Below are 13,753 nucleotides of genomic sequence, written 5' to 3' on the forward strand. Positions count from 1 at the left end.
TTAATAAAATAATCCTTATTTCTCTTTGCCCGTGGATTTTTAGTTTTTATTCCTTCTTTTCAGTTCTAGGACTCCATGCTTGCCAGGCAAACATACCACTGGGTTATATCCCTAATCCCAAAATTTTTTACTTGTTTCAGAGTTGTGCCCATAAATATATATTAAATTTAATTAAGTGACATACCATGAGATATACCAATATTTACTAATCTTTCAAGAGCAAATGAAAGAAATCCCTGGGCTGAGCGATGCCTCTCTGTTACCAAAGTGCTTGCAGAACAACAATGAGGACCAGAGGTCATGCCTAGAATTTGTATTTTGTAATAAGCTGGCATCGGGGTAGCAAAGACAGAAAGATCCCTGAGGTTCACCTGCAGGCTAGCTTCTCCTACTTAGCAAGTTGCAGGCTAGTGAGAGACCTTGTCTTAAATAAACAAAAGAGGTGGATATCACCTGAGAAATGACACCAGGGATTGACCTCTGACCCCTATATGTGTGCACATGTGTATGCACATGTATACACCAGAACCTACTTAATAAAATATATTTCTGACTGGGGCAGTGACTTGTAATTCTAATCTCAGGTACACCAAGAAGCAGAGATGGGGAAGCGACAAGTCAAAGGACAACCTATCACTAAATATATACGTGTGTGTGTGTGTGTGTGTGTGTGTGTGTGTGTGTAAATTTAGGTGTCTGCTTGAGTACTCCTCCATCCCCTAGAGAAATACACATTAATATTGGTATACTATTAATATTGGTATACTATTAATATTGGTATACTGAAGCAAAGGAATTGGTGATGCTTGACTCCTGGCTTTTATTTTCTTTATTTTCTAAAATGTAATTTCTGACACTTACTTTAAAACCAAGTTCTGCTTGTTATTAAAAACATCTGTGATTTTTCTGGGAAACTAAGGACAGTCTGGAAATAGCAGACTTCCCAGTTACCTGTTAACTGTGCAGTGCTTCTAAGAGAAGCTGGGTAAAGAGCCAGTGTCCAACGCTGTACTCCGTGCCCAACGGAATGCCAGCCTACCAATTTTCTCAGCCTGTTCAGCTCACATTTTATGCTACTCAGCAGCTGGTTTGGCTGGAGGGCCCTGTCCAGGTTATTGACCTGAATTAAAACAAGGTGTTCTGTGTCGCCCACAGTATTATACAATAGCTAGTTACCTTGTAGGGAAAGCTGCAAGTGTGCCCCAGATGTCAGTGCTGCAGATCCCTCCCTCTTGGGAGGCTTTGGCCTCTGGGTACTGACTGTGGCAGGAGGGGTCATGGAGTCTTCCAGTGTAGCTATAAGCTGGCCTGTGCTTGTGTGCAGCTAAGCAGAACGTTGTGTGGTGTCATTGATGTATATGCTTTGGGTGCCATTTTCAAATTCTTAAGTTCTCATTCCCGTTTACCTGGTAAAATGACCGCATGCTCATGTTCTAACACGCTGCCATCACACTTTATTTAAAGAGAAACTGGAAAGTACTTTACAAGGTTTACATGTCAGTGTTTTAAGTAGCTGCACATCTTCATTTGTAAAACATTTATCCTCTAACATGTGGACAGGTGTCTGTGCTTGAGAACTGGAAGGAGCGAGAAGTCTGTAAACTGCAGGGCGTGGCAACACAAGCAGAAGCCTGTCTTAAAAGCCTGAAGCTGATGAACAGGTACAGGGCCCCTCACTCTTCTTCCAGTAACACTAGAAACACTTAAAGCAAAAACGAATTTAAAAATGTTCCTCCCCAGGTCTGCCCAGAATGGTGCCCCATCCCTACCCACACAATCTTACATTTACCCTCCCCCAACACACACACACACACAAATGAAAATAAATAGGTAAGGGACCAGTATGCCCAAAAAAAACCAAACAAACAAACAACAACAACAAAAAACAAAACAAAACAAAGCCAAAACGCCCAAAGTAAAACCATAGAATTCATTTTGTGTTGGCAGTCCCCAGTGAGATTCCACTGGGGGAGATTGGCTCTCTCTTTGCCACTGGGTATCGATTGCACACAGCTTTTTTCTTAGGGTCTGTGTTTCCCTAGTTCTGAGACTAAAGTTTACACCACCATACCTGGTCCAAAATTTATAGTTTCAAAAAATACTTTTTATTTTGAGTTTGTTTCTGTTTACCTTTAAATGCTTTTTAATGTTTCCCCTCTGTAAAGTGGATACTAAGCAGTTTCCTATTTTAAAATTTTCCAGTGACTCTGCAGCATATCCTGATGTGGAGTGTGATATACTTTCGTGGGAAACATTCCTTTCTACTGTAACAGAAGAAATTGAGAACACAAAGGTAAGTTAGAAAACGTCATAATTATACTGAAATCATTATGATGGTTTTAATTCTCATATTTAAAACATTCCTTTTTTTTAATGTTATCAATTGTTTTTGTTGAATTACTGTGAACTTTTCATGAAATTATCTTAGAGGATTGGCTCTCAGAGGCTTCCAGCATTCAGAGGATGAGGTCTTCCCCGGAGCTCACTCTTGTGAGAAACAGTTTTCTTGCTGTAGTGATCATGGGGCCTGGGAGGGCCACCCTGCTTTCCTTTACAGCCTCTCCCCACTAGAAGCCTGTGGGCTAAAAGGTTTGGGTGCATGGGTTTGTATGTTTGTTTGTTTGTTTGTTTGTTTTTAGAATGATTATCTTAAAGTTTCATCAAACTCTTTGTCATGTAAATTATCTGATAAGAAAACATGTTAGCTGCAAATAGTGGTTTTCTTTTGGAATATTTTAGAAACTTCACATTTTCCCTTCTACCCACAGTGTCAGTTTGAAGAGCAAATTAAGGCTATTAAGAGTGGCTCTCGACTCAGTGACCTTTCCAGTGTACAGGTTTCTGAGCTTTTATTTCCTGCTTGTTCAATGGTGAGTTATCAGTGTGAAGAAGTGCATAACCACATTGTTCTCCTAAACTCTCCAAAGAAGTGTGATTGATTGTTCTCTGAAAACGGGAATGCATTAGTCTTAATGTTTCCTTGTTGTTGTGGGTAGCTTTCAAGCTTTAAACATTCTAATGTAAATGGATCAGTGTTTCTTCAATCGGGCATGAGAACAGGAGAAGATATGCTGTGATGCATTTCTGTCACTTTCGTGTGCCATAGTGTCTGACTGCTTTCTTGCTGCAAGGTGTGTGTGTGTGTGTGTGTGTGTGTGTGTGTGTGTGTGTGTGTGTGTGTGTGTGTGACAATGAACTACATATAGTCTAGGATGTACGAAAGTAGTCTGAGTAACAGATGTGTGTGGTTGAAGCCACAGTATTTATCACCATCTGAAATTAAATTTCTTGTAATTCTAATCTCAGATACACCAAGAAGCAGAGATGGGGAAGTGACAAGTCAAAGGACAACCTATCACTAAATTTATATATAAAGAAATACATGTGTAAATTAAACTTCTAGATACTTGGTGGCATCAAAATCTTAAGTCTGTTTCCAAATCAGGTACAAAGCAAGTAATGCTTTGTGTAAGACATGCAGGACTTAATTGGACTCTTTACAATTTAGTAAATATTCAAAAAATTTTCATGTTCAAAGTTCAGAGACCTCTCAGTGTAACAGGAACTTGTGTAAAAAAGTATCCTTGGAAACTATTTTACGCTTCATATCTCCCTCATTTGTTCACTGAGTATTTGATAGCGATCAAGGTTAAATGTATGCTAGGCTCTCAGTTCTACAGGCTTATGAGAAGGCAGACCTCTAGACCACAGTCACAAAGAAAGCATGCTGATATTTTTTCCAGCCACTAGTGTGGATGCCCTAGTGACATAAATCCTCCCTAGGGTAGGAAGGGGTTGAGAGGGTAGTGTTTAGGAGAGGGGTCTGAAGTTGCAGTGAACAAAGCACATGCTGGGAGCTAGAAATAAAAGGTACACGCAGTCTGTTCTTTGGGGGAAGGGACTTGAACACTTAAGGGCCAAAGACCCAAGTGTGAGCTGTTCTTTAGATCATTAGGAAGGCTGTGGTTTAGGCTTCTAGTCAGAGGTTGTGATGAGATCAATGCTTAACAAAGATGAACTGGAGGGAGGAGTAGATAAGAGGACCAGGCTAGAGGACTTGTGCTTGGCCCATGACCCTCTACAGTGTGTGGAGGAGGGGAGACAAGCTGGGAGCAGTACAGAGGAAGACCTGTGCTGCTGAGGAGACTGGAGCAGTGTGGCTGTATGAGAACGCTGGGTCATGGTGGGATGAGAGACTGCTACTGAACCTGGATTTGAGCACATTGAGTTTGGTTTCTCCAGATCACCCAAATGGATGTGCAGATGAGAAGTCTAGACTAGGAAGTAAGGAGAGAGAGGAGTCTAGAGTTCAGATCTGGGCCTCTAGCAGAAAATAAAAGGTAAGCACTACAGAGAGCTGCAGGATGAGCCTGGAGAGACCACAATGCTGTGTCTCTCTGTCTTAGATGAGTGGAGACAGCTTTGGGGAGTTCTAGGGCAGGTCATTCTGATAAATTAGCAGGAGCTCAGCTGCCAGGACAGAGGTGTGGTTAGGTAGAGTGGACGGAGAGCTGTCAAGTAGGCACTTCTCTAATTTTACTAATAAAAATAACAGTTGTTTTAAAAGTCACACATCTGTATGTGTTCTAATGAGAATTTATGATTGCTGATATTTTAAAAGTTTACTCGGTGTATTCAAGCTTGTTGAGGGAGCACTGCGTTGTCTGCGTGCGTACTCTGAGATCGATTGGTTTCCTCCCTCTCACTCAAGCCCTAAGCGACCTAGCTGTTGTGGTCTTTACTCCACAGATTCATCCTCAGTTACTCTCTGAGTCTTCAAGACATGAGGATCACGGGCTAGTGGCTTGTGTAGACAGCATGACTGGAGCAGTCCTCAACGATCCGTATGTAGGGCCTGATAGTGGCTGCTCAGAGGAAGTTCCAGAACTGTCACTGGGATCGCCTACCCATCATCCAGAAGGTGCTCAACAGTTAGAGGTTAAGAAGGCTAGCCAGGTGTCTCCATCAGAACAGAACCCTGAGGCTGATGAAAAACCATCTGGGCAGGCCACGAGGTCAAGCCAGTCTCAAAAAAATCCTTTCAACAGTATTATTGAACACCTGTCAGTGATATTCCCATGTTATGCCAGGTATAGTTGTGACTCTTAAATATTGCATTAACTGTTTCTTTGGTGTTTGTTGCTACTGTCCTGTGGAGACAGGGTTTCATCACTGTGTATCTCCGATGACTGGAATTCACTATGTAGTCCAGACTGATCTTGGACTTAAAGAGTTCCACCTGCCTCTCCTCCTGACTGCTTTGATGAAAGGTATATGCTGCCGTGCCTGGCCATTGAATTGTTTCCTGGTCAGATAAAACTATGGCCAATTACAGACTGCTGTGAAAAGAACACATTTTGCTGAGAAAAACAAGCACTTCATTTCTTGCCTCTTGAGACTATAGTAGTGTGTAGTGATAGACATTAACCCAGGGCGCTCTCCTTGTTAGACAAAATCTCTAACACTTAGGTATACATCCAGGCCACATGTAACTGCTATTTTGTTTGTATCAGGATTGGAAGAATTGACCACTGAGTAACCCAGCAGCAGCAGAGCCCATCTAAGATTTAATGAGATTTGTAATACACCAACATTATTTGTTGTGGAATCAGTAAATGAGGTGTAAAATAGTAGCTCTGTATCATAGTGGGAAAGACATAGCAAAGAACACAGGCAACTTACATTTTGCAAACATGAAGTCTGACTTCTTAGAAGTGTAAGGTGGAAATACTAGATTGAATTCAGAAGGGAGATTTGTGCACATATCACAGAGGGACCTGTGTGAGTCTCATGCCTCAGTCAACAAGCGCTGTTTATCAGGCTGAGTGTGGCTTCTCACACTTCACTGTGTCTCTGCTTCCCAAAGTTAGGATCTGTGGACTGCTAAAGACAGCACTGCCCTTTGTACCTGCATTGTATTTTCTTTCTCAGATTAATGACAGACTATGAAATTGAAATTTAGAAACAAAGTAGTCATTAAAACGTCTGGGGCAGATAGCTGGGGAGATAGATGTCTCAGTCTGGTAAAGTACTTAGGCAAGCATCAGGACCAAAGCTCGGATCCCCTTCACCCTCATAAAGGCAGCAAAGGCACTCACTTCAGGGGTCAACACAGCAGAGGCAAAGAAGACAGGCAGAGAGACTCCTTGGGCCCACTGGACATCAAGTCTATACTTTCAAAAAAAATACACAGGAGAATGACAGGGAACGACACCCAGTGTTGACCTCTGGCCCTGTGTATGTGCACACACAGACTCACTGTTTGTTGATCTCTGCTGTTGGCCGACCTGACATTCAGCAGCAGCTGTAGCTGGGTCGTTATTACTGAAGGCCAGGTGTTGTTGTCCATCCCTTTAATCATAGCACTTGAGAGGCAGGGCAGATTTCTATGAGGTCAAGTCGGTCCTGGTTTACATAGTGACTTCCAGGCCAGCCAGCACTACACAATGAGGCCCTGTTGCAAAAACAGAAAATGTAATGTTGAAGTACTTTAAAGATTTTTTTGTTGAATTTTTTTAAATTATTTATTTTATGTGTGTGAGTGCACTGTTTCCCTCTTCAGACACACCAGCAGAGGGCATCAGATCTCATTACAGATGGTGGTGAGCCACCATGTGGTTGCTGGGAATGAACTCAGGACCTCTGGAAGAGCAGTCAGTATTCTTAACCACTGAGTCATCTCTCCAGCCCCTGTTTAATTTTTTTAGTTACATGTGTCTGGTATGGTGTACATATGAGTGTAGGTGCCCATGGATGCCAAAGGAGGTTCCTGGATACCTAAAGCTAGAGTTGCCAGTGTGTGGGGGCCTCTGATGATTGCTAGGAACTGAATATGGACCCTCTACAGGTGCAACATGCACTTTAACTGGTCAACCACTTCTTTAATCAAACCCTTCTCTCTGCAGTGGTCACAGTTAGCTGTGTGCAAGATTAGGTCTGGTGTGTGTTGATAATGATACTGAGTCGATATTGTTATTTATCACCCACATTTCCCTTCCAGCTCCGAGCTTTCTGGTTTTATTAAAAAAGTTAGAAACAAAAGCAAGAACTCATTCTCGGGATTAAGTATTGAGGAGATTGTTGAGAGAGTAACAGAACACATTGTCGAGGAACAGAAGAAGAAGAAGGTAAGATGTTCATCATCGTGCTTATTTGTACAATATGAGAATAGGAAGCTTTAATTCAGACGCCAGTGCACAGAGAGCAGCTGACTGGAGATGGTGGCCAGGCTCAGTAACTCACTTCATCTCTCTTCCTCCTCATCACCTCGGAAGCCAAATCCAGGAAAGGACAAGAAGACATCTGAGGCTCATCCCGCTGCCTCTGTGTCCAAGTCTTCCCCGAGTCCACCCTTGGCAGCTGCTGGACCATCAGCTAAAACCAAAGGCCAGAAAAAAGATGATGTCCCTGTGAGTATCAACTGTGTGAGTGCATGGCTTGTTTTCCTCTTCGATGGGACAGCAAGGGAACGGAATTTTTAATCCATAAGTTAGCCCTTTTCACTCTGAAGCTTCTTTTATTTGAGACTAAAATAGGGACCAGAGTTTGCTTTATTTGAATATGCATTCATATCTGGTACCCAGAGCAAAGACCCTGCGTACAGTAAAGGCCCTGACTGTCCTGGGCATAACCCAGCTTTGTGCTATGCCTGCATATCTGCAAATGATCAAGTGTGTTGATTTTGTAAATCACATGGGAAAACTGTTTCTGGATAATTTTATTCTGTGTAAGCAAGGCCTTTGTACTTGAGCCTGGGCAGCAGTGGAGTAGCCATGCTCATGCTACCTCTGCTCTTCCCTTGACTGCCTGGAAGGAGATAATGACATCGCCTAGATGTACCCAAGAGTTGACGTTGCTGTGTAAATCTTGTTTTCCTTAAAGAAAATAAGTGTTTTATTTATATGGCACATGTGTTAAATTGTTATTGTAAATATATATATTGGCACAGTTTTTTTTTAAAGATTTATTTGTTTTATTTATATAAGTACACAGTAACTGTCTTCAGACACCAGAAGAGGGCATCAGATCCCATTACAAATGGTTGTGAGCCACCATGTGGTTCCTGGGAATTGAACTCAGGATCTCTGGAAGAGCAGTCAGTGCTTTTAACCCGTGCTATTTCTCTAGCCTCCTTTATTATCGCACAGCTCTATAATTGTTCATATCTTACAGTAACATACCCAAGGCATGAATGAATGTGTGTGAGCCTGTTAGCTTTACCTGTGTGAAGCTGTGGATGTCGTGCCTAGCAGACAGCAAGGACTCCCTAGGCCTTACCACACTGAGTGCTAAGGCCAGAGACCTACTAAGGACACACGGGTGGCTGGAGGGGCACCTTCCACTTTAAGTTGCATTTGGTGTAGAATATACCTTGCCCTGCTTCTCCTGCTATAATGCAGAAGTGAGAGTTGGGTTAAAGTTGCTGGCTACAGCAGTCTCTCAGGCCCGCAGCATAAGATGTTACAGAGTACAGGGGTGTTGCCTAGAGTTAGCTACTGAGTCTTTGGGAACTAGTCCTTATTCCTCTTGTGCTTTTAGGGTTTTGGGGGTTTGTTTGTTTGTTTGTTTGTTTTCTACTGCCTTGTGGAGCTTTTCCATTTCTCCCCCATTGAGGTTTCCAAGGGTCACATCTCTATTTACCCAGTGAGAAAAGGGAGAGAGGGGTTGCAAAACTAGGTCAAAGCCTGACTTCCCTGGAGCTTAAGTGAGTTGTGTCTTCAGAGACCCTCCTCCCAGATGGGATTTTCCAGCATTTATTTATATATATATACTAAATATATATATGTATATATATATATATTTTTTTTAAAGATTTATTGTATGCGAATACACTGCAGCTGTCTTCAGACACACCAGAAGAGAACATCGGATCCCACTACAGATGGTTGTGAGCCACCATGTGGTTGCTGGGAATTGAACTCAGGACCTCTGGAAGAGCAGTCAGTGCTCTTAACCGCTGAGCCATCTCTCCAGCCCAGCATTTATATTTTTAAAGGAGGATATTTCACTCCCTTCCCCTTCCCTAAGAAGTAGAGCAGGCAACATTTGAAGGAGGGAGCTGTTTCTGTGATGATTCATCTTAAGTGTTTGCTTGATGAGCTGGTGACAGGCCTCTCTAACCTGGGAGACAGGCCTGAGGTGTGCCTGAGGGGATAATCTGGATGAGGTTACCTGAAGTAAAAGACCCACCAAGTGTGCACGTATTATTTCCTGATGTGAGTCCTAGACTGTGGGAAAAAAGTGTGTGTATGCACATGCAGGAACAAGTGCACACTCATGTACCTATGCAGAGCCCAAGGTCCTGCTCTATCATTCTCACTGTATTCTCTTCAGAACAGCGTCACTGAACCTCTGTGATTATAGACATGTGCAGCTGTGCTCACCTTTTAATGCGAGTCCTGGGGATCCAAACTCAGGTCCTCATGCCCATGCACAAACACTCCTACCTGCTGAAGCAGGCTACAGTAGAAGGTGCAAACTGTAAGGGAATTGTATAGACTAAAGCTGGGTATGGTAGTGTATACATGTAATCCTACTCAGGAGGCTGACGCAGGAGCCTGGGCTCCTGTCTCACAAATAAACTCAAAGAGCTACCCTTACCCAGAGTTACCACAGTGTTATTTACTTTACTAAACATGATCAAATGTTTGGGTTACTCTTGGCAAAACTGATTATTTCAGGGCCTTGAGGGTGGCTCAGTGGTTAGAAGCAGCACATACTGGTGTTGCAGAAGACCTACTTTGTTCCTAGCACCCACATCAGGTAACTACTGGGTACCTGTAACTCCAGTTCCAGGGGATCTAACACACACCATTGGTATGAACAAGATGATCACTTTGGTCTTAATCTTTATGTCCTTGGCATGGGTGGGTGGGAAGAATTCCAGATTTGTTTATACTTAGAACTATGTATCTTACTACACTGGGAGTCAAGTTAGCTGTAAGGTTTTCCAGGTCGACTGCTCTGAGCTCTTCAGGCTTTATTCCACATCTTAGGGCTCATTCCTCCCTGTCTTCCCTGACACTGAGTCCTGCACAGCAGCCAGAGATCCCTCACTATAGCTCCTGCCCCATATCTGCCTGGGCTCTGTTAGCACCTCAGGAAAGAGCAGAACTCCACAAAGCTGCAGCTTGAGCCCTGGTCAGTCACTTGCAAATGTTTCTGGGTCAGTTTGGGGCCCCAGTTCTTATTTGTTGTTGAAGCCTTATATAAACAAGATTCTTGCTTCTTAGATGCTCAAAATTATGATGATTAGAACTTGGTGTACACTAGGGCAAGTGCTGTGAGGCACAGGAGGCCAGAGACCTGTTTGTCTCCATGTGCAGTGCTGCACAATCTCTTTATTGCGTTTCCTAGGCAACCCACCAGAATGTTCTGTTTTGATTTGTACTAGTAATCCATGCTTAGAGAAACCTCGGGAAAAAACTAAACCTGTCTTAGCCAGGGGTAACCCTGTTAACATTTTATATATCAGAATTGTTTCTAGGTACGTCTATAGATGTAAAGTCTCTTTGCTTATTAATTTAAAAATTAATTACATAAATATAATGCCACATCTGTATTTATCCAGTGGTCTGTTAAGACCTACTTTCTGTGTCACCGTATACCAACTTCAAATACTATAGTTGGCCATAAGATAGTGTTTAGGATTTCAATGCTGTGAAGAGACAGCATGGTCAAGGTAGCTCTTATAAAGACAATATTTAACTGGGGCTGGCTTACCCCTTCAGAGGTTTAGTCCATTATCATCATGGCGGGAGGCATGGCAGCATCCAGGCAGGCCTGGTGTTAGAGGAACTAAAGAGTTCCTCATCCTGATCTGAAGACATTCAGGAGACGACTCACCTTCCACATTGGGCGGAGCCTGATCATAGAGGCCCAAAGTGCACCCCACAATGACACACTTTCTTTAACAAGGCCATACTTCCTAATAGTGCCACTCCCCAGGCCAACTGTATTCAAACCACCACAGATAGTATGTTGTATATGGTTACATTACATTTCAAGTCCCAAACTGATTTGTAGCACTAACCTATTTTTACTGCCACATTTTAGGTATAGGATGGGAGATGGTCATTACAGTATTGTTCAGGCACTGTTAGCTGTTGAAACAGTTTCCTCTGAGAAAAGTAGAACTTTAGGTTGTGTTCTGGGAAGAGTCCTGTTTTAGAACACAGTGTCTCTGTGTGGTCCTGGAGCTTGCTCTGTTAGACCAGGCTGGTCTCAAACTCTCAGAGATCCTCTTGCCTCTGCCTCCCGAGTGCTGGGAGTAATGGTGTATTGATTTTTTTTTTCCCCTTAGAAACTATTTTAAAACAACCTGTTTTTCACTCTGTTCAAGCTCAACTGAAAAACAATCTGACACCCTTTGTGGCAAAAAACACTTTTAGGCCACTTTTGGCCACGTACTAAGTCATGAGAGCACATATCATAAAAAGTTAGTTTATTATTTAAACATATTTGTTTCCACAGGCACCAGATGGAAATTCCTGTCAAATATGCCATGAAATATTCAAGTCAAAAAACATGCGTGTGCTAAAATGTGGGCACAAGTTTCACAAAGGGGTAAGAATTATCTTTGCCTTTATAGCAAACATTTTGAAAATAAAAGTGGACTTTTTTTCTAGGAGTCTATATTGTGTTTGCAAAAACATTTTTAGTTTGTAAAGCTCCACATGAAGTGTGCATATGACTGTAAAAATAGGTGTCTTGTTGGGGAAGTGGGTCGGGTTCTCGGGCCAGGGGTATCTGTAGTTCTGTAGATGACTCTTTCTGCCAGTCATACCATGGGCAGAGAATTATATGACTGCCTAGCTATATTGGCTCTGAGACTCTTAATTCCCTGAAGGGTGGTTTCTTGTGTGACTAAATGAGTAAATTGTACCCTGTGTCTGCTAGGTGTAGTATATGAAGCTCAGTTTACATGCTAACGGCTGCTTCTGCCTAGACGTTTGGTCCATGTCCTTCCAGGACTAATTGTCTCCATATCGTGGCACTGCCGGGTTAAGACAGATCAGGTTAAACATAAAGTACTAACTAGAAGGAGTGGAAAAGCTTGCAGAGACTCCTTCAGATGTGACACCACTTGCTTGGGCCTTCTGGCTTCCTATGACTGCCCAGCCATGTGACAGCAGTCCCCCAGCCAGGAGCAGCAGCCTGGAATGTAGCACACAAGCTGGTGAGGAACAGTACTGAGTGATTCTGTGGCCACAAAACTCCTTGTACAAATCAGTGCAGGAAGCCAGAAAAGCTTAGACTGAGGCCAGGGTTTAAGGGAGGACAAGGCCCTTCGTGAGATGATGAATCCAGTTCTGGAGCACTGCCCTGAGCAGCCATTGATGTCTTAAGTGTTGGCAACACCAGACTTAGAGGTAATATGAGCTGTATCCCTGCCAGAGTCCAGTGATTTGAAGGAGCCAAGGCCCATGTGTTCCCAAGGGCTCCAGCTGACTTTACTTTCTCACTTTCAGTGCTTTAAGCAATGGCTGAAAGGGCAGAGCACGTGCCCCACCTGTGGCAGCAGTGACCTGCTGTCAGAAGAGTAACCTGTTGCGCCACCATCACAGTCCCAGCCCAGAAGAAGATGGGACCCTCCTTCCTGTTGCTGTAGGTAGTCACTCCTCACTAATGCACCATGCACTTCATGAGTTAAAGAACAACAATGTCCTGTTGCCAGTGTAAAGACAGCAAACATGGACACTCTCGCACTGTGCATCACAAAGCTAACAAATCGAAATCTTGAATGCAGTCTGTCCTAAGTCCAGGCAAGTGACAGCCATGTGTGTCTGCAGTGCTGTGTCACCACGTCCTGCATTGTTGGAGCTGCTGCAGGGACACTGAGATGAGCAGGTTCTTTGGAAAGAACTGTTGTGCTCCTCAAAGCAGTGTTCAGATTTTAAAGGTTCTTAGCCTCCTCAGTTCCTTATGTGGAACTGTAGGATCCCCTTCATAAATTTTTAAAGTGCTTATGTGATCCAATTGGTCTACATTTTGGTAATCAAGTATAAAATACTTTTTAAATTAGTATCAGCTAAGAATTTTTTTTACCCTGGGAAGATGCTGTCTGTTCACAGGAGTCCCACACTTGACACTTACACTAAGGTTACCATGTAAGTCTCATGAGTCAGCCAGTGCTTGGAAAGGCCCGGCTGAATGCAGGACAAAGTGCCGAGCACAGGACAGTCACTCTCACTCTCCTTCCTTATTCTTCCTCCGGAAGGGAAATGTACTACAGTCCTGACGTGTTGGTGTTAACATTGTTCTGTTTGACTTTTGTGTAAAGTAATGCATGCAATCTTGTAATGTGGCCTGAAAAACAAGCTAACTGTATTAGAAACTATTCAAAAACTAGGTATTTTTTAGTGACCTGTAGGCAGTGGCAAATACAGACACGTGAACCCAAGATACATTACATTTCTTTCAAACACAAAGAAACAAAAATGTTTCCCAACGTGTTCTCTGCTGCCCTGGAGATGCTGTCACCTTCGACCTGTGTCCATGTGATTTGTGGTGTCTTAGTGACCTAGTCTGTAGCTTACTCTTTATTCTGAGACACTGTCCCTGGTGTACGTGCTGTAACAGTGAATGCAGGCCATGCTAAAGTGCGCGCACAGCAGCTTATGGTACCCGTCGGGCACAGAGGCGTAGCTATTGAGACAGTGAGCTGTGCTTCACGTCAGCCTGTGAACATGCCTTACACTTGTCCAGTACCTGTCAATAAAGAGCATTCTCAAAGATCAACCGTTCACTGTCG

General features: G+C 43.1%; 1 protein-coding gene across 50 annotated transcripts in view; it reads left to right on the forward strand.

The window, feature by feature from the left end:
• Positions 1-13,740, forward strand: part of Ttc3 (tetratricopeptide repeat domain 3) — a 99,685-nt gene extending 85,945 nt beyond the window's left edge. For 49 of the 50 annotated variants that reach the window (XM_087576517.1, XM_087576533.1, XM_087576543.1 and 46 more), the window contains 8 exons: positions 1,561-1,661; positions 2,203-2,293; positions 2,769-2,870; positions 4,750-5,090; positions 7,001-7,127; positions 7,275-7,409; positions 11,473-11,565; positions 12,471-13,740. In XM_087576517.1, the coding sequence (XP_087432643.1) occupies positions 1,561-1,661; positions 2,203-2,293; positions 2,769-2,870; positions 4,750-5,090; positions 7,001-7,127; positions 7,275-7,409; positions 11,473-11,565; positions 12,471-12,545 (1,065 nt within the window). In that variant the 3' untranslated portion in view covers positions 12,546-13,740. 50 annotated transcript variants of the gene reach the window in all.
• The last annotated feature ends 13 nt before the right edge of the window (positions 13,741-13,753 follow it).

Source organism: Rattus norvegicus, chromosome 11 (genome assembly GCF_021556685.1).
Source record: "Rattus norvegicus strain SHRSP/BbbUtx chromosome 11, alternate assembly SHRSP_T2T, whole genome shotgun sequence".
NCBI lineage: Eukaryota > Metazoa > Chordata > Mammalia > Rodentia > Muridae > Rattus > Rattus norvegicus.